A 21193-nucleotide genomic window follows, 5' to 3' on the forward strand; every position below is an offset into this window, starting at 1 on the left:
TCTTGGTGCCCCCGGGTTAGGGTCCAGCTCCAGGGGACCTGAGTTCCCCGGGAGCTGCTCTGTGCTCCAGGGCTGTCCTCCTGAGTCCTGTTCCCGAAGGTACAGAAATAAGGTTTCACTGGGGAGAAGGGTCCCTTAGAGCTGGGTAGGGGGTGCCCCTTCACCAGGAACCCAGAGTATCCGGGAAGCCTTCACTTCAGGAAGCCCACACAGTCACCATCGGGACTTAAAGGACATTTATTATTTATTTTTTTTGAAAGGGTGGAGGGGGACTTTACAAGGGTCGGAAGCCGCTAACCAGAAAGGAAGATAAATAAAATACAAAGCCAGTACGTTGTGGCAGAATTCCAGAAAACACACTGAAAAAATCCTTACAGTTTAAAACTGCTTCACTTTATACATAATTACAAATTAATATACAGCATCTGGGTTTTAACCCCTTTTTATCTAATAGGATTCAGCACAGAAACGTTCATTTAGCATTTGAGGACGACAAACGAGAGCAGAGGTATAAGGTGCATGGTAATCACCCTCCTGCGTGTCCTGGTGTCCCCTGCGCGCCCGGCGGGGCAACACGCCAGAAACCTCAGGCTAAACCGCGACCGTGGGCCAGCCGACCGGGCAGGCCCCTGTCAGTGCTCTGGAGCTGCTCATCCTGGCAGGTGGTCACAAAAGGCAGAGGCATTCAAGCAGGGTGAACACTGGGGTGAGCAGAGACTGGGCTCAGCCTGGGTGTCTGGAGCAGGCTGTCACCGTGTGCGGCAGGAGAGACTTTAGCCAGCTGGGTCTGCCTGTCTTTAAACCTTAGCAAGATGGAGAACTCACTCAAGGCCTGTCGAGCTTTTGACAAATGAAATCCGATTGGTACATGGAAAGAAGCCTTTGTTTTTTTCCCTCTTATGGCAGCACTAAAAGACTTTTCACTTTAAAACCTGGCCAGCAGGCAGTAGATCCCAAAGTTCCGGTTAACTAGGAATGTTACGCTACACGGAAAGAAAGAAAGAAAATGAAGAACCGAACCAAAACAATCTCTTTGCCCCTTTCCTTGTCTCCAAGGGTCCATTGGAGCAACAGCGCCAGGTGGGGCCGTGACCCCAGGACCACAGGTGTGTGTGCCACACTGTCCCGCTGCAGGAAGGCAAGACACACATCCCTCATCCACTGCCGCCGTGGAATTGGAAGCGTTCTTTCTGGGCTTCCACATTCCAAGTGTGTCCACACCCCTTGGCAGTGTCTGGGGTCCCCTGCAAGCCACCCTCTTCATGGCTGCTGAAGCCCACTCACCAGGACCGTCTCTCTCAATGTGCTCCCACCCCAGTCCCTGGGCTTAGCTGTCCTCTGGGCACAACTGGCCCCCCCATCAACGCTGTATCAACAACTGCAGCTCCAAGGCCGATACCAAATCCTTGGGGAGAAAGAACCGGCTATGGAAAAAGAACTTTGTGACCAATGGATGAAATATAAAGCGCTTCTGTGAACGGTACCTTCGGGATGGAGTTCTGGCCCCTAAGGTTATGGTGCTACCTTTATTTTAGGTGGGGCCTAGTTATAAACCCTATACACTAACACCCACTCTCCAAATAAAGGTACGACAAAGCCCAAGGATCTTAAAAATGTGTGCTCACTACTGCTAATACTAGGGGCTTGGGAAGATAACAAATAAGGGAGAATATCAGCAAAGGAACAACTTTTAGTGGTATTACCCTGAGACATGAGAGGAAAACAGGTAAGATTCGTACCTTTCCAAAAAAAAAAAGTCTTGATAAGGATTTCTTCCCCACAGACAGCTCTCATGGGGGTAGAGGATGGAATGTTGGCAAAGGCTGAATTATGGCAATCTGCATGTTTTTAACCTTCTCCATTTTCAAAGAAAACAGTTAGCATAGTTGATTGTCTCGAAAGTGAAGCTGACTGTAGGGAGCGTTTAAAGTGCACATGCCACCCGACTGGGATGACGACCACTGAGATGATGGAAGTTTTGAGAGAAGATGCAGCCTCCTTCCAGGCAACTCACGAGATTCTGGAACTCTGGATGGTGTTTCCATCTGTCTCCCAAAACCTAAACACAAGGAAGGCCAGCCATCTGATTTGCGGAGCTTAGAGAAGCACGGCCCCTAGCGTGGGGACACTGTGGAGAACTGAGTCTGAGCTGTCCCGGGAGACAGCCCCTTCTCACATGAAGGACACCTCAGTAACCAGGACAGGCCTCAAGGTCAGAGGAGACCTCAAGGCCATCAGCAAAAGCAGGAGCAGCAACAATCCCAGGTGGTTCCCCAAGCGCAACAACAAAATCCCCGAGTTCCTTATCAAAGGGGGAGAGAGACAGGACGAAGGCATGGAAAAGCACGGGTCCGGGTAAGTGGTTCTCTCTCTGCACCGCACACTCTTCTGGGGGAGATGCCTTCTGATTCTGATTCTAAACTTGTCCAACCACAAGCTGACCAAAGTATTTTAAGTTAGTGGGGTACAGGTGAAGGGGAAATCACCATTTTAAAACAACTACCACCGAATAATCAAGACAACCGAAACTTCACAACTAGTTGGGAGTAAGCTGAAAGCCACCTGTGCTCTATACAGAAACTCAGCGTCCAGGGTGCTTCTTGTGAAGAGCCTGCGTTAGGGCAAATGCCATCAGCACTGAGCACTGGTTTCAAGCCCAGAGGCAGGGAGGCCCGGCCTACACGGACAGAGGAAGGAGGATGCAGGTCCTCATTCATCAGCCCCACCCCTTTCCAGCAGAGCTCTGGGACTGGGACCCACAGAGGTGAACCTGAGCCAGTGACAGGGACAGACGGCTGAGCTCCCTGTGGACCTGAGAAAGGCATGACAGGCTGGCCTTACTCAAGCTGTACGGACTGGCAGCAGGAAGCAACCTAACCTTTTGCTGTTTAGGGTCTCTGTGGGGGTGGGGGGGTGGGGGGGTAGTACATTAAGGTTCAATAGAAAATCAGCTGGTTCTGCTCAAGGTGTGTTTCTGAAGGGTAAGAAATCTCCATGACAAAACTAGGCAAATGTAGCCCATGGGTGGCAAGTTCCTTAACTCTCAAGCAAGGAAGAAGACATCCCTTGATCAAAGTATGAGGTGAGGGTGGCAGGAGGGAAGGAAATGGACCCCTCCCCCAACCTTAATTTTCCTTTGGGCCTTCGAGGCACTTTGACAGACACGGGGGAGTAAGGAAGCAGCACCGGCTGCTTGACTGGACAGTTGAAACCGTTGGGCTGGTGTGTTCACCCTTAAAACACATACACACACATGCACACAACACACAAATAAATAAAACAAATCTAAGCTAAAAGTTTTAAACCAGACCTCTTTCAAATAAACTGAAAGATAAATATCTCCATCTGCAAGGCCAGCTTGCAATTCATCAACAAGCACCAAGTTACAGATTTTTTTGTTTGTTTCTAAAAATTATGTTCAAAGACCCATGCTCCTGAGGGGCAAAAGGCAGGAATCAAAGACCACATTTAAAGCACAGAATTTTCCAGGGTTTCCCCTCCTGGGGGGTTAACAAGTGTGGCAGGTGCAGGGGCCTCAGGGAGAAACATCCTGCACCTCCCCGCTGGCGACAAGCCTCAAGGAATACAGATCAAAACACAGTGGGACAAGAAAAAGAGAGAAGGAAATGAACAAACAGGCAGCATCTGTGGATTCTTCAAGGGGCAGAGTACAATAACCAACAGGCCTTTCGTTTCTAAAACTTTTGAAAGAAATCAAATTCTGCCAGGCCTCCTGATAGGAGACCTTTCCAAGCCACACCTTCTGGCCAGCTCTTCTCTCAGTCTGTACTGGTGGGAACCGCTTCATATGGGCCTAACACACCCACCTGAACCTGCTTTTCGGCCAGTTGTCTAGTACAGGGTGGGCACCCCCTGGCAGCAGGAGAAGCAGGCGGTCTCTGCGCGGGAGGAGCGCGGATGGGGCCACCCTCTCCCACGGCGACTGCCAGGCAGGAGCAGCTTCCCTGGGGGGGCACCTCGAGGTCTCAGGAGTACTGCCAGGAGGCCGTGGCCACTGCTGAGTGGCTAGTGACAACCAAAAAGTGTCACGCCGCAGGGGTGATAGTGAGGAGGCCTCTCTACTTCGTCTGTGCCCAGAACATGTGGGCACACATCTTGGAAAGCCAATATATGATTTCTTTTAGACTTGATAAAATTAGATACATTTTTTCTTTTTAAAGTGACTGAAACACCAAAATCAAGGTGTTTCAAGATCATCTGCTTTTTAAAGACATCAAGCCTTCTCTCACCGGTTCTCACAAATGTCGTCGTCCCTTCTGAAGCGAAATGAGAAATACACGCGAAAAGGGGTGAGGCGTGCATGGGGTGAGTTTACAGGGAGACAGCCTGGGAGGGCTAGTGGGTGAGGCTCTGAGTGCACGCTCCCTGAGCGGTGGCGGGCAGTGCCCCTCGTGCGGGGCTTGAGCTGAGCCCAGCAGGCATCTGGTATAGACCGTGCACAGTTCCGGCGCACTCCACATGTATGTGCAGATGGGCTACTGTATGTGTTCAGATGAAGTCCAACCTATCTGCTGTTTGATTTTTGGTTCTGTTCCCCAAAATAAAAGGCAGTAAGAGCTTCAGACCGCATTTGGAAATGCTCTTTTAGTCTCTAGGAATTCCTCACATGTCCAAAACCATCGCCTGGACTTCTGGGGCCACTACTCTTGGTGTAACATCCACCACCCAGCAGGGCTGGCCCCAACCCGAGAGGCGTTGGGTTGCCAATCCTGTGCCTCCTTCCCCACCCTGACCCCCAAGACCAGTTGTTCTTCTGGTCCAGGACCTGGGCAGTGCGGGAGGGCTGGGCGCCGCAGGACACGGGCATCAGTGTAGGAGAATGTGCGCACAGGACAGCAGGGGTTGGGGCTATAACCATGGCGGGACAGGAGCGGCTGCCTCGGAGAGGAACGGGGTCAGCAGAAGATCTCCTCCCCCTCTGCGGGTACTTCAGATGCAGGGCCATCTGGAAAAAAGGAAACCAAGGCGGAAAAAGAATTTCAGAAAAACTGCTCTTTTCACTGGTAAATTCTGTTCTTTCCTCCCCAAACACAAGTCTTCTGGGATGCAAACAGATGCCGGGCTGGTGGGCAATGACATCCGCCAGCCAGGCCTCCAGGTGACGTAGTGCATGAGGTCGTCAGTGATGTCCTCCGTGTCTACAGCTCCTTAAACTTTACAGAAACACTAGGCTTGCTGTTTGTAAATAGGCCTGGAAATAGGGATTTCTCTTCAACCTCCCACACAGAAGGGAGAGGAATCCTAATGAGAAGGACTCAGACCTTGTGCAGTGTGATTTGATAGCACGCCCTGTGGCGGCAGGTAGGTCAGTTAATCCCGAGCTTCAGCTTCCCAGTGTGTCTGGGGTCAGCAACACCTCTCTCACAGTCACCTGCAGGATTAAAGCAGCCCTCAGAAAATGCTCACCAAGCACCTGTTATTAGTATTACTGGACCAGGCCTAGAAAGGCAGGGAGGACTGCAGCTGCTTCACTGAGGTGAGTTTCAGCTCCTCAGCTGGACAGTAAGTGTGAGAAATGAGCCCGCACTCTCTACTTCGTGCACGTGCCACACAGAGTGGGTTCTGAAATGTTCTTTGAATCTGTGTTCTTAGTGTCAGTTCCAACAGTCCTTTGCGGGCAGAGCAAGTGGGTTTGGTGAGATGTGTATGGTTCAGCTTTTACACACCTGAATGGCAGCCACCTCTTTTTAACCACTCCCATGCTGCTAAAGCCACCCACTCTTCAGGATCCAGGGACTACACGGCCAGAGGGAGACCTGGTGTGTGTAACTCACCACCGGACTGCGAACGGCTTCCTTTGTTCTTCTTCTTTTTCTCCTTCTTTTCCTTTGGCTTAGCTAACCCAAACAGGCGGGTGGACGTGGACACTGGGGTCTGGCTCTGACCCTCTGGTACTCTGTTTGTCTGGCTGGTGGAACCCAGTATGTGAAAAGGCCCCTTTTCTTTGTGTGTCCGAGAGATGCTGTTCCTTTTTGGGGACACTGAGAGTTCTGAGTCCAATGACCCCGATTTGGCTATGGAAGGTGCCGGTGGCAAGAGGGTCTCCTCAGGATTCGGAAGGAAGGATGGGATCCTCAGCAGCTTGGTGTGCTGATGTGAAACCTGCACATGGTCAAGAGAAGGGGTCTGACTTGGAGGCCGGCAGCATCCCCAGTGCCTCATCCCCGGCTGTGTCAGTGGGTCAGCCCCGTGTGCACCCACTGCCTTGGACTCCAGAGAAATGGTAAAAAGATTCTGATCTTCTCAGTTCCATTTCCTCCCTCCCTCAGGTAGTATCTATGAAAGTGCTAAAAATATCATCTGATGCCATTACTATTTTTATTATCAGCAACATAAAGAATTAACAGTAGCTTGGAAGAGGCAGCTTAGAACTCCCATTCCCTGAAGAAGCAGGAAGAGCTGCTTATCCAATGACTGATTTACACGGGGGTGTAGATAATTATTTCAGGGCTAAGAGATTATAAAGGTCTGTTCAGGTTAGAGGGCAGGTGGAGACATGCTTATACCAAGATCCTAGCCAAAGGTTAAACCAAAGATAAAGAGAGATAATCAGTCTAATCTGTGCTCCCGCTGGGCCTTGCAGCCTTCCCTGTGGAAGCCATCCTTGTGTCACGAAAAGCACATAGAGCCACTGGCTACTCCCCCCACAGACGTGAAAAACTCTGCAGGAAGCTAAACTGCTCCCTCTGGAAGATGTCAGTTTCCTTTTCTTTCATGATCCAAGGTCAATCGATCAAACAAATGGCAACCTGAGTATCAGCAGACAGGAGGATCTGTGTGCACCCAAGCTTCCCACCTGCCACAGGTGCCCCGTTCCAGAATAACCGTAGACCACCACTGAAATAAACTCGGGGGTCAGCGTGCTTCCCACATATGTGATGCCTTCCCATATAAGTAGTCGCTGCAGGAAAAGAAAGGTTTCATCCACAGTAGCGAGACAAATCAGGAATTAAGCAGAGCCCAGATGTCTGAGCATCCCTGAGCAGGAATATCCTCTCTCCATAAGAGGGGCTGCCTTCCATCATTTGCCGGGATGGGCTCCTCCCTGTAGCTGACGCCCACTGACCCCACCGTGTGGGTTCTTTCAGGAACTCAGGCGTTACTGCTCTCTGTGAGCCCCAGGCACTGTGCTCCGGGGGGGGGCCTGTGTCCTCGGTGTGCTGTCCCCATCCAGCTACAAGTTCCTTTAGCTGGGGACCATTCTAAGTTCTTCTGTGGCACAGGGCAGAGGGGTTGCTCCCCAAATCCTGGACGGCTGACTGCCATCCTCAGAGATGCTGAGGCTACTCCGGCCTAAGCGACTGAGGGCTGAGGGAAGTGCCAGGCATCCATTAACTCCCCTGGCCAAACCCCAACCCATCATGCTGAGAGATGCAAAAAGGAGAAAAAGACTCACTTCCTCACCTGCCCCCTGGTGGTGCATAAACAGATCTGTAGAAGCAGCCTTTATATTCTCTGTCTACTTTCCTCCGCTGCTCAGAGGGTTCTTGGTTATGCGGGTCGTGACCCGGCCCCCCAGCGCCCCGTACCTGGCCGATGTCACAGTCGGCGGGCCTCTGGCTGAGCCGGTCGGCCTCCCGCTTCAGCTGCTCCTGCTCGCGCTCGAGCTGCCTCTGGGCAGCGCGCAGGCGCTCCAGGTCGCTCTGGTAGGCGACCTTCCTCTGCTGCAGCTCGTCGAGCTCGTGCTCCAGGTCCTGGCGGCCGCGCCGGAGCTCGTCCTCGCGCTGCGCCAGCCGCGCCTCGCGCTCCTGCAGCGCCCTCTCGCGGGCCTCCCACTCGCGCTCGCGCCGCCGCTTCTCCTCCAGGTGCTGCGCCTGCTGCCGCTGCAGGTTGGCCAGGTCCTGGCGCTGCTTCTCCAGGCTGCGCTGCTTCTCCTGCTCGATGAGGGAGCTGGGCCGCGACGCCGTCCGCGTGAGCGCCCGCTCGGTCAGCAGCAGCTTCTGGTCCTCGATGTAGCTGTCCTGCTGCAGCACCACCCCCTGCGGGGGAGACGCACGAGGGGGGACGATGCGCCTCCGCCTGGAGGACGAGGACGCCACCCCAGACTACGGCCCTCCCCTGGTTTCTAAGCTGCTCTGGGAAAATGCTCCAGCATAACCCTGGGCGGCCACCAAGTCACAAGGTCAGTGGTGTGGGGGACTCGGATTTGGCGGGCAGCGGCTTTGTATGGGGTGGGGAGTGTGTGTTTGGGAAGTGGGAGGAGGTATGAACTGGACTGGTTAGAAATTGAGGATATTCCCAGAAAGCTGTGTGGGGAGGGTCACCCTACTCAAATACCACACAGAGACATGGAATATGGAAACTTACAATCCTACCAAAGGCCTTCCAGACTGAAACCATGTCCTCTGTGCATGTCAGCACCCCATGTGCTCTGGGGCATGGCTGTCAAGGGTACCTGCAGTCCACCATGTGCTCGTCAAGTCCAGTCTTAGCGGGTCGATGATACTCTAACCACTGCATTCTGGAACCTTTCTCATCATGAGAGCCAGTCTTCTCTAGTCTGAGGGCCCCATTTACCCATAAGAAAACTATAGACCTCAAAGATCCAGGCCAACAATACCCTGGTCACTGATTCTCTCGAAACAAGGAAGTGAAGGGATAAAGGAGAAGGGCACATACCTGCAAAGTGCTGAGGAGCTCGTGGAGATGGACGACGCTCTGGATGACCGGCTGCAAAAGGAATCAAAGGACCATCACCTCAGACTCGGAGGCTCAGACCCCAGCACACTGCGTGTCATCCGACAAGAACCCACCCTACCACACAGCAAGGGGCTTGCATTTGAACCAAGTACTTTCAGACTGAAAGCACCACAGAGGATAAGCCGGTACAAGCAGCCAAGAAAAACAAGATCAAACGAAGTAACTGTGTATGTAGGAGGGAAGTCAGCACACAGTGAAAGGTATTACGAAGCTCCAATTATTTAAAATGACTGGCACAAAAATGGCAAACACACCAATGTAACAAAACAGAAAGCCCAGAAGCAAACCGCAGCATTAGTATATGATACAAAGAGCATTTCTAGTCAATGGAGAAGGAAAGAATATTCAGTGAATTGTTCCGAAAAAACTGGCTAAATCATTGGAAAAAACTAAGCTGGGATCCACAGAAAAAACATTCAAATGGATTGAAATGTTAAATGTAGAAAAGAACTGTAAAAGAGCTGTAAGAAAATGTGAGAATGTTTTCTGATCTTGAAATAGGGAAGGCTTTTCAGAGACAGAAACAATGGATGAAACCACACACACACACACAATTTCAACTTTTACTGTGTAAAAATGTATAATAAAAAGGCAAAGGAAACAGTGAACAGAACAAGGCAAAAGAAACCTTTAATTTAAAAAAGGCTCTCGTAGATCAACAAAATAACGAATATTCTAGTAGAAAAACAGGCACAGAACATAAACCAGCAATTTACAAAAGAAGAAATACAAATGGCCAATTATATAACATATTAAAAATGATTCAACCTTATTTGAAATCAGAAGAATGCAAAAATAAAGAAATAACCACTTGAACTTATCAACAAAATGTCAATTAAAAAATAATTCCCAGTGTTGGTGAAAGTATGATGAGAATGGATACTCTTGTACTGACAGGGATGAACGCTGTATAACCTTTCTAGAGAGCGGATGACATGATGAGGAAATAATCAGAGCCCTGCAAAAAAAAGTATGAGGATGCTCTTGGCTGCATCATTTAAAAAGCAAAAAAGCAGAGAAAGAACCACTGGAAAGATTAAATAAATTATGGCACATAACATAATAATATGCAGCTGTTAATTAGCATGTTTCTTTTTGGGTTTTTTTTTTTTGTTTTTTTTTGCGGTACGCGGGCCTCTCACTGTTGTGGCCTCTCCTTTTAAGGAGCACAGGCTCTGGATGCGCAGGCTCAGCGGCATGTAGGATCTTCCCAGACCGGGGCACGAACCCGTGTCCCCTGTGTCGGCAGGCGGACTCTAAACCACTGCGCCACCAGGGAAGCCCGATTAGCGTGTTTTGTACAAATATGCCTTGGGGAAATGCTTCTGGTGGGTTAAGAGAAAAAAAGCAGGATACGAAGCTCCAGGGAGTAGTGAAACAAATTGTATAAAATTATGTTTATGCAACTCATACTCACACATAAAATACATGTCCTGTATAAGAAAAGGCTGGAAAAATGCACACCAAACATTTAATAGTACTATGGTACTAGTGGTACTATGTTTACTTAATTTTTTCCTTTTTTACATTATTGGATGTTTTCCAAATCTTCTACCACAAACATGTATTCCTTTTATAATATTTAAAACACAAAAACTTTATTATCAGGCTTAGCTCTTCTGAGAATACGATTTACCCCTCATTTAAGTTTATTCCTAATTAACAGAGAGAGGGAGAAGTCACAGCAGACCAGCTGACTGCCTGAGCATCCGTAGTGTATAATCCATGCTGGAATGCCTGAAAACCACTGGTCTTGTACTGTCTCTTCTCACTAAATATGAGGGGAAAGTTGCCAGGTGAAAAAATCAACTAAGGGCTACTTTTTAAGCAGCACCAGAGCACAGCAGCCTGTGTGGGAGCAGGTTTACTTCATTCAAGGATGGACACGCTGAAGGGGGTTACGTCAGCGTGTAGACTAACATGCCAACAAACAGAAGACAAAAAACACCCTTCTGTGTTTGAGGGAAAAAAGGAAAGATTTCCTTAATCTGAAATTTCAAAAGAAAACTCCTCAGGGATTTAAGGTATTCTATTAAAAGCAGGAAGAAACACAGAGAACACCCTGAGAGGTACACCCTAGCACCCCACTGTCCTGTGTCCAATTCCAGCCTGCTGACACAGTCACACGCTTGGAGTCAGCTAGGTTTGGAGACAGTAGGAACCTTGAGGAGGATTTCCTAAGAGGGACCCAAGGAGATGGAGAAACAGTGAAAGGCGTGCGTTATCCTGCAGGGTCAGCGGAGCTCAGCCGAAGGCAGGTGAAAGATTTGCGTGGGGACCTGATCTCTAGCTAGGAGACAACAAGGCTACTTCTAGAGTGACACACACAGAGCGAAAAGCAGTGCTCGAACAAGAAAACTCAAGCTGAGTTGCAGGATAAGAAATTATTATGCAAAATTTTACCCACAAGTTAATTTGCCACGTTCCAGACTGTGCCTTTGGTGCCAGGCTTGTGTTACAGCAAAGGTGGCTACAAATTCTACTCAGTGTGCGCAGAAAGAAATCACCATGGGAGCTTCATGGCCCACGTTTAGAGAAAGCAAGGGGCTTCTCAAGGACAGAGAAGCAGAGGCAGTACTCTGGCAAAAGGGCAAGACGAGGCCCTGGGGCCAGGGAAAGGAAACACAACTGCACAGATCAGCCAGGAGCCAAGCTTGTTCATCATGGCAAAACAGAAATGAGTATTCCTAACCTAGCAATTATAACAAAATCATATTCTTTTAAATAGCTCATAATATTCTTACCTCACTGTTTCTTTTAAGCATAAATGCCAGGTTAGCATTTCCACCCTATAAAACAAACAAAAAAAGTGCATTTAAAAACAACGAAGACTCTGAGGCAAGAATGATATTCAGCGTGTGTCTGAGTTATGCTGTGACTTCCCGTTTTCGTTCTTTTCTACAGCTTCTCACTGCAGGGCAGTGAAGATTTGAGGCTGAACTGTTACTGAAGCCTTGCAAAGAGTTCAGGGGTGTGTGTGCATTTAAACAAGCCTCTTAATGAAACTGGTCCAGCCACGGCCGCGGCAGAGCTGTGCACGTAGACGTGGTGTCTGGAGACAGGCCCAACGGCCAAGAACGTGGGGCTCTGAATTGTACTGTTTGCTTAAAAACGTGCTTTCCTCTTCAGATAAAACAGGAAATAAAAACGGCAAATTGGGCATCCAAAACAAAATCAAAGTAGGCTAGTTTCAAAGACTATGAATTTAGAGGAAGTGCAGGGAGGACTTAGGGAGTGTACTTTAGAAAGAAATACCTTTTTCAGACCACTATCCGATTCTGTTCTCCTAAGATCTTGGCCATCATCTCCTTCTTCCTTCTCACCTCCTAAACAAACAAACAAGGTGGTTTTTTTTTTGCAGTTGTAAAACAGATTAGCCAATGAAATACTATATACATAGCTTAGGGACAGAATATTTCTGAATCCTATTAATGCCAATGGCAGCTAAGTGACTGATTATTAATAATTTTACGGATGCAGAAGAACTAGAAGCAGAAAGGAAAAACAAGTGTTATTACCCCCCTTTGGCTATAGCTTAGCTGAGATCTCAGGAAAACCTCTTTTATTACTGAAAATGAACATGACATTCATAGAGGTTCCTGAGTGTTTCAGCAGCTAGATACTTATTAGGATCTCACTAAAACATTTACTGACTGATTGGGACAGAGGAGATGGAGCTACCAGAGTACAGATCATTTTTAGTTGTGATAGTTAAGGACTGCCCATAAGAACACATGAGTTCAAAACCACTGACCTTTTGAAGCATTCATCTGATGGCTGTCAAATCCTCCAAAGGTCTCTGCTCTCCGGGGCAAGGAAACGGGGCCTACCATGCCTTCTTGTTCAACAGGGCTGCTGGCAGCCTGCCCAAGTGTGCCTCCCAGGCTTCCACTCACCAAGCCCTGAAGGATCTCCACTGGAAGAAAGGAAACATGCAAAACTGACATCGCCTCTTTTAATGGGAAAAAGAAAATCTCATGGTAATACACTACATGTAAAGGGAAGAGGAACAGAAAATGCCAAAGTGACTACGTGACTTCCTTTGCTGAGAGAAAGCTCTCAGCTCAGGATATATGCGTTAAATGGATTCTACTGGAAATGCAGAGATTAACTCTTCAGCCTTACTCACATGAGACCTAGGAGATTTAAAAGGGTACAGGGAAGGCAGAGTAATTTACTGGAAGGAGCATGGCTCCGGGAGTCAGATCCAAAGCAGCCAAAAGGAATTCCCTAGGAAGTAAGGTGAGGCAATTTGAGAACTGCAGTTCAAACTGGCAGGCTTTTTGCCCCTCCCATAGGGAGGTCAAGGGGCTACAGCAGTCTAAGCATCTGAATTCTCAAATCCAACCAGCTAGGGTTCTCTTCTAGAGCAGCAGTGTCCCACAGGAAGGAGAAAGTGCTGAAAGTGGAATAAAAATTGAGCAGGAGAGAAGCCACAGAGATAAAGGAAAAAGAAGGTCCAGATAGAATAAGGGAGGAAACAGAGGCAGGGAATCTCCTAAGACAAGCCATTGTTATTTTCTAAAAACACTACATGAAAACAATAGAAGAGTCCGATGAAGTGAAAGAAGCTATCTTAGCCTAAAAATGTAGGAAATGTATTTCACGTAAAAATGAGCAACAGAAAAACATCAAAGTCAAATCCCACACAAAGTTAAGGAAAGGCAGAGAGAGAGAAAAAACAAGGGGCATAACTTCCCTACATATAATAAAAGCACATCAGAAGGACATGTCCATAAAATAAGTGAGCTAATAAAATAAAGAAAATGACACAAGACATGAAAGAACCTAAGTCAGAATCAGAAAACACAGAAAGGAGGTGGCAAAACTCAAGTGGAAATGAAAGGAAAAGGTATCCCTTTAAGAAATGGAAACTGAACTAGAATATGAGAACAAATAAGCCCAAAAGAAAATGACTTAAGATAATAGATGGTGAAAGGACATTTAAACATTAAAAAGATGAAGCTATAAAAAGTACTATGGGAAGCAAGAAGTATTGAAGACAGGCAATGATGATCCAACATATGGACAGTGGGAGTTCTTGAAGAAGAAAATCAAAGCAAGGGTGTAGGAAAAATACTAAAAACTATAAGAATACATCTCTGAAATCTGAAAAATCTGAAACTATATGTCAAAATAGAACACTGTGAACCCGAGAACATCAGTCCAGGATAACCAGCACCAAGGCATATTCTAGTAAAACTACTCGGATTTAGGGGAAAAAAATCCTTTGGGCGTCTAGGCAAAGAGCACGCGACTTACATGGGGAAAATCAAATTACGGTTAGACGCTGCCAGCAACGCTTTACGTCAGAAAAAAATAAATAACATATTTGAGAATTAAGACACTCAGAGGAAGAGAATGTGAACCAAGGATTTTATACCCAGCAGAACAGATTTTCAAGTATAAAGGGCACAAATTATTACCGATATGCAAGGACTCGGTATATTATCCTCATGAACCTTTCCTGAGACATCTACTAAATAAGAAGCTTTAGACATCCAAAATGACTGGAGGGACACTGATAAAAACGGGTGGTGGTTCTTGCAGAATGAAGACTACAGTTCGGGTCTAAGAAGGGGAGAGTGCCATATACAGTGGTTGTAAGCTGACAGTATAGACAGAGTACAACTGGTAAATAAAAAAGGGGGGAGGGAATGGGGAGAGCATAAAAGAGTCATATTTAGCGATAGCAGTGTTAGTATTGTTATTCTGATGTGTATGTTAGGGTAAATATAGGATATTTTATTTCTACGATGTATCCTTGAGAATGAGGATTCACAATGTGGAAGAAAAGAGATACAGATGTAATATAGAGGAGATTAAGCCCTGCAGTCCACAATTTGAATTAAATATGTATCAGTGTGAATTCATTACCCCATCCCCTCACGCACACACACAAGTATATTTCCCCCAAAGCGGACCACTGAAAAGGCCCAACCTAGTAACAATGAAAACCCCAGCAGCAATAACCACCCCTAGCGCCTAGACAGTGGTCTTGAAACATCATTTCCCACTAAAAGAAACCAGAGCTTCTCAGAAAGATGGCTAATTCCAGGTATGGGCAGAAAACAAGATGAGCCTGGAGCATCTTAACATACCAAACAGCAAAGCAGCTCTCAAAGACTGCTGGGGTCACGCCAAAAGGACTCAGAGGCCCCACAAAGAGGTGCTCCTTGGCAAAGAGAGGACCTTTTTAACTTTTAATAAGGATAAGAACTGCAACGACTTGAAGCGCATCAGACATATTTAATTCATGAGTCTATAATAATATATTAAAAGTATATTAAAAATATTATAATAATATATATATTAAATATATTTTTAATATATTAAAAATATATTAAAAGTACTTTCAGAGAATGACCATAAATCAATTCACTACTTTGAAAACTGGTAAATAATGGGGGAAAATTAATCAAGCATTTATCCTTTTATCTTGTTTTCCCTATCTGTTACAAAATAAAGAAGACAACTAGACATTTTGTGCCCCCAGATGAAAGAGCACAACACTCCGGTAACACAGCTTGCCAAAGGGATTATGTCTGAGCAACTGAGCCTCCGAGTCCAGCAGAGAATCTAAAGGAAACGGAGGGCAGAAGAACAGAACCCCTGTGTGAATAAAACCCAAAAAGAGAAACCCACAGGTCAAAGCTCAAGGATAAATTGTGTGGAAAAGAAAGGGATGGTGGGGTGGGTGGAGGACTGTAAATAAAGAATCCTAAAAGGCATATCAAAAACCATGAATACAACGGAGCCACAGGGTCTGTGAACAGGCACTTGGCCATAAAACCATAAAGAAACCTAAGCGATTACTGTAAAAGTCACAATATACTTTCAGGAGGGAGGGAGAGAGCTCTGATGGGGACAGGACATGTGGAAGGGCTTTAAGGGGTCTCGCCACATTTTATTTCTTGACCTGGGTGGTAGTTACAAGGATGCCCACCTGATAAGAATTTACTAAAGCGAAATATGTATTGGGTTGTTTTCTGTATTTGTGATTTATTTTACAATAAAAAAGTACAAACTGGTAGAGAATATTAGTGTGGAAACCACTGTGGGAGGAGACAAGGAGGGGGGCAATGCTGAATGTAAATTACCCTCATTTATGGCACTTTTCATTAAAGGCCCTCCTTTGAGAGCCTCTTCTGTGTTGGATCGGAAGAGGATTCTAGAGCTTTGAGTTGGGGAGCCATCCTCTGGCAAGGGAGTGCTGCACTCAGTCATGTCCCGGAAAATCATCTCCTTCTCTTCCAGTAAGAGTAGGATCTGCTGGTCCTTTTGCTGAAGTTGTTCTGCAGGTGCACAGAGAAGAGATCTGGTGACTTGACTGTTCACTATGATGAGATGACTAAGACATGAGCACCACCTTGTGGTAACGCATGGAACCACAAGGAACACAGCTTCCCCCACTTTCTTTTTCATCATGAAGGCAGTATCAAGCTTTTGATCTGTAATGTCTACCTGGAAAACTAGCCTGGGTCTTTCTACGCAAATGCCAGAATTTCTGACATAACTAACTTGCACTCTGTTCCATTCTCCTGCCTCCTGTTTATTTCTCAACCCACACACTCTTCTCTGGCTTCTGCCCATCACTCTGCATCTGCTCTTTCCAAGGTTACCCTTCACTACTGAATCCAGTGAAGTCTTTCATTTCATCTTTTCCAGCATGGATACTTCCCCCATTTAAAACTGTTTCCCGGACTTCCCTGGTGGCGCAGTGGTTAAAAATCCGCCTGCCAATGCAGGGAACACGGGTTCGAGCCCTGGTCCGGGAAGATCCCACATGCCGTGGGGCAACTAAGCCCGTGTGCCACAACTGCTGAGCCTGCACTCTACAGCCTGCGAGCCACAACTACTGAAGCCTGCGTGCGCCTACAGCCTGTACTCCGCAACAAAAGAAGCCACCGCAATGAGAAGCCCCCACTAGCCGCAACTAGAGAAAGCCTGCGTACAGCAACGAAGACCCAAGGCAGCCCAAAAGGAATGAATGAATGAATGAATAAAGTAAAATAAAATAAAACTGTTTCCCTCCCCATCTGCTTTTGAGGACACTGCTGGTTCTCTTCCTACCACTCTTACTCCAGCACTTTACAGACCAGACCTGCCACCTGCCATGAATGAGTATCTGGGCTACCCCACCCCCCAGCCCTGGGCTCCATCCTAGACTCCTTTCTATACTTTACATGCTTTCCTCTCGGGGACCTCAGTCACTCCCATGGCTTCAATTACCTCTTATGTGCTGATAACTCACAAAAGGCACCCCAAATCCTACCCACTTTTTGAGCACCAGACTGCTGAGTCCCATTGTCAGGCGGCTCTCTCCACCTAGATGCCTTGTTCTCCGCAGGTCAGAAAACTGTTCTCCCTTCTTGCCACCCCGTCTCCTCCCTGTAGCCTGTGGCCTCTTCCTCAGGCAACAACACTGTCATCCCCCAGTTACCCAGCTGGAAACCTGGGAGCGGTTTTGTCTCCTCACTCTGTCCCACCACCCACAGTGGTTCCTTATTTCTTACTCACGTCCATCCCCCCTCCAGCCCATTTCTCACCAAACTTATCCCAAGAGTCCCCCAGCTGGCCTTTCCACTCCCAGTGGGCTCCCCCAGCCCCCCAAGCAATTCTCCCAACTGGTGTCAATACCAATTAAAAAAATTTAAGTTTAAATTTTGCTAAAGAAATTGTATCATTCCCTTTGTTGCCTTTCAAGGTGTGGTGGCTTCCTGGCTTACTCTCCCATCACTCAGCCCTGACTCTCCAGACATACCAAACCTTCATTCCTTGGCAGACATGTCAAGTCCTTTTTCACTCTTCACCTAACTATTCTTCATCTGGTGAGGTAATTTCCTTCAGATGTAGCTCCTGTGTCATCTTCTCTGTGAGACTCACCACAGGCAGGATTCGTGGGTCCTACACACTTTACATGTGCCTGTGGTCTAGGTGGCCTGTCATTTATGTAGATCTCCCTTGCCAGAGTGTGGGTTTCCTGATGGCAGGGACAGTGATTTAAGGCTCGTTGCATCCCTAGCACCTAGCGTTGTGCCTGGCCAGGTGCTTCATACGTGTGAAAAGAAGGCAGTTCTTATCTCTGCCATCCTAATCACGGGCAGAGATTAAAAATGTGATACTGGCTCCAGTCTAAATCTGTCCATCTCTTTTTTTGTTTTTCTCCCCATTGAAACAGAATGAAGCAATAAGTAAACTCCTTGGGCGCCTATTTCCTTGACTCTGGGCCTTACTTCTACCCAAAGCACAACACGTATTTACTTCAGAACACTCAGCAAGCACCGGCAAAGGGGCACGAGCACTGCTCCCTGCAGCTGAGCAGACAGGGAGCACAGCCTGGGCTCTGCCATGAACTGTGTGTGTGTGACCCTGGGTTGCTTGGCCTTCATGGGCCTCAGCTTTCTCACCTACACAGTGGGGATTACAATACAGGTCTTGCAGGGATGCCAACAAGACTACATGAAACAGTAGGGCCTTGACAGAGCGTGGTCAAACATAACCCATAAGCACACTTCTCCCCAAACCACCTCATGACGGATTTGGAACGCAGGGCACAGTGGTGGCGGTGACTGACAAATGGATCAACTGGAAAATTCTTTCCCGCAAGTACCTTTCTCTCCTTGTTTTAATCTTAGATGTGACCATGAATTCTGGCAGATTATTCTGTGACAAAGTACAAAGACTGTCACCAGGGTCCAAGGACACTGATACCGAGACGAGAGAGCCAACATCCCCTCGATCTAGTATCAGACACATTCCTACAGCCATTGTTCCCCAGGACCTGTGCCAGCTCAGATCTGGTTTCTCTTTTGTTAGGAGCTATTCCTCTCCTCGGCTGACATGCCTGCCAGCACGGCTCTGCGATGGAGGAGCAGCGGGGACTCTACGGGACTGCAGACGCCCCCAGACAGGGCCTCAGACCGCTTCCACCAGCTTTACCTTTTAACTCCCGAGCTTTGGTGTCCAACATCTTCTTTTCTTCCTCATTCTCACTAGGAATTCCTTCATCTTCATCTCTGTTCCTAATACAACCAAAACAAAACAGCACATTCTGAAGATGTCAATCAGTGTGACGGCGGCCCAACCATTATGAAACCACAGAGGTACCAGGAGGCGGGGGTGGGCCAGGGTGTGTGACTCACAGGGTGCTGATCGTGTCCTGGATGATCTGAATCCAGCTGTTCCGCTCCTCTTTGGAGCTGGCGTGGACTTCCACCATCTCTGGATCTTTCATCCCCATACTGATTAGGAATAAACCTTTCTCCTCGTGTGCTACCTCTCTTACAATCAGCTTCTTTAGAGAGATCACCGTCGACTTCTGGTCCTGGAAAATGCGGAGAGCGCAGATGTTAAGACATGGATACAACAGTCTAGCTCTTAAGACAACCTCCGTCTAAGGTAAGACTAGATGCCTTTTAAAAGCATATGGCTCACTCACATTTTATCCAACAGAAAAAGATTTCCAAAAAGGAAACGAAAATTTAAGGTTATCAAGGTTCGAGTCCTGTTTTCTGCATGATGAGTCCTTTCCGGTTCGTCACAGAATCTGGTTGGCAATGTTATAAATTGGCAAGATTTGTAATATGTAATGTGTGAGACATACTTCAGTGACAGATTTCTTTTTAGATCAAATGCCAAAGGCTCTCAAAAGGATTATGAGGGAACAAAAAAATAATTGGTGGGGAGGGAGGCGGGCAGAAAATTGCAAGGGTATATAAGGAATGACTCGGAGGCATTTGTCCTGAGCCAATTTTAAGGAGGTGGGAGAGCAGTAATACAGTGTTAACACTCAACACCTACCATCACCGGTTTGAATACTATTAATTACAAACAGCAGAGACAAACAGTTCAGCTTACCAATGACGCAAAGACGTATTTCTGGTCTTTTTCTTGAAGGAAAACTAAAATGTCAGTAAGCAGGACCGCTTGAACCTCTGTAGAGGGGGGAAGGGAAGAGAGAACAATGACCACTGAACGGTGAAGCACCTTCAGGGCACTTCATTAGAGGAAAACTCAGCAACACATCTGCACGGCACATTATTACACTCCTCCAAGGCAAGGGCTTGACATTTCTGCTGGGTCCACATATGGTCATTAGATTGTTAGAGGCATTTTAAAATGGGACCTATCACCAAAGCCTTGTCTTGGGAAGGCTTAAGCACTCAGTGCTGGAAAGATATATCCCACAAGGCAAGATTTTTAAGAATAAATAAGAGTAAAGCTGGAAAACAGGACTTTAACAGATGCTAAATAGCAACACATTCTACAGGTCATAATACTCAGGTCATAGTATTTCTCAACTTCTGATCATAGTAATGGGAAAAAGGCGTGGGACAGCAGACAGGAAGGCGGCCAGAAGGTGATGTACAAGAATATCTCAGTCTAATGAAAGGCAGGCTTCATCCACACGTCCTAGAGGACACGGATGGCTAGACAACACCCACTGCCGTCACAGGTACACGAAGTGCAGTGGCTCCGCTCCCAGCTCCAACACAGCACAGTCAACCTCAACCCCTCTGCACCGTGGAAACAGCCTTCTCTTCTTCTCAATTAAGACAAAACAAAAGCCAAATTAACATCTCTAGCTGGATCCAGGAATCAAAAGAATGCCACAAACTCTTGTTCTAATCCTCTAGGAGTATGAAGTGACATTTCCCATTATTCCCTTAAGGACAAAGTGGGACCTCCCTGGAGGTGAGCCGTCTACTGAGACCTAACAGGTCCCTCTGTACCGCCTTCACTCTGGAAAGGGGAGCCTACAAATCTCTGGGAAAACAACGGGCTGACTTATGCAGCCGCCTCCTGGGTGGGCAGGACCCTCTTGGCCTTTTCTACCACTACTGACAAAACTGGGGTACCCTCTCTGTGTAATTCATTGCAAAGCTAGGAGGAAAAACAGAAGCAAGGATGTCTGATTCCTAGGGTGGTCTAGTTTTTCAGCCTAGACCACAGTAATTTTCCATGCACTACCATTTGTTTTCACAAGTTTTTTTTTTAAACTTTACTTTTAAATAGTTCAGGTGTCTGTCAAAAAAAAAAAAAAAAGAGCTCTAAAACATAAGTTTCAACTTTATTGATCCTGAAGTTTACGTGATCACGGCATCAGTAGATCACAGAAAAACAATCCTACCCCTTTCAAGGGTTACCCAACACAGGACTGGCTGTTCTTGGCACAAGTCATTTTCACTTGGGGGTGAAAATGACTAAACACCAAACTCTTATCTCCACTGGAGACATTTTAGGCCAGAAAACCTATCGTTCTGCCATTGCTTTGACCACAACATTATTCCAACAGCTGGAATCTATTAGTTTTTATTTTGGGAATGAATAAATAAACTGCTGCGTAAAGAAAATACAGCACTGGCAGCAACTCTAGGAAATCCATCCTTACAAGAGAGGGCAGGTACTTCTCTACCACCAGGCTACCTCCGACACAGCCTCACAGCGGCAGTGAGGCCAGAGCCGTCAA

At 47.1% G+C, this 21193-nt stretch overlaps 1 protein-coding gene across 11 annotated transcripts in view; it reads right to left on the reverse strand.

Moving 5' to 3' along the window:
- Positions 1 to 221: 221 nt before the first annotated feature.
- Positions 222 to 21193, reverse strand: part of AKAP13 (A-kinase anchoring protein 13) — a 343183-nt gene continuing 322211 nt past the window's right edge. For 10 of the 11 annotated variants that reach the window (XM_033414830.2, XM_049707006.1, XM_049707005.1 and 7 more), the window contains 11 exons: positions 19582 to 19658; positions 18867 to 19048; positions 18664 to 18746; positions 15822 to 16016; positions 12476 to 12637; positions 11977 to 12047; positions 11466 to 11510; positions 8641 to 8691; positions 7551 to 8000; positions 5796 to 6123; positions 222 to 4966 (listed from right to left, as the gene is read on the reverse strand). In XM_033414830.2, the coding sequence (XP_033270721.1) occupies positions 4917 to 4966; positions 5796 to 6123; positions 7551 to 8000; positions 8641 to 8691; positions 11466 to 11510; positions 11977 to 12047; positions 12476 to 12637; positions 15822 to 16016; positions 18664 to 18746; positions 18867 to 19048; positions 19582 to 19658 (1694 nt within the window). In that variant the 3' untranslated portion in view covers positions 222 to 4916. Of the gene's footprint in view, positions 4967 to 5795; positions 6124 to 7550; positions 8001 to 8640; positions 8692 to 9327; positions 9680 to 11465; positions 11511 to 11976; positions 12048 to 12475; positions 12638 to 15821; positions 16017 to 18663; positions 18747 to 18866; positions 19049 to 19581; positions 19659 to 21193 lie in introns of those variants that run through there. The other variant, XM_049707007.1, reaches the window with a different exon arrangement.

This window comes from Orcinus orca, chromosome 2 (assembly GCF_937001465.1).
Source record: "Orcinus orca chromosome 2, mOrcOrc1.1, whole genome shotgun sequence".
In the NCBI taxonomy this organism is placed as follows: domain Eukaryota; kingdom Metazoa; phylum Chordata; class Mammalia; order Artiodactyla; family Delphinidae; genus Orcinus; species Orcinus orca.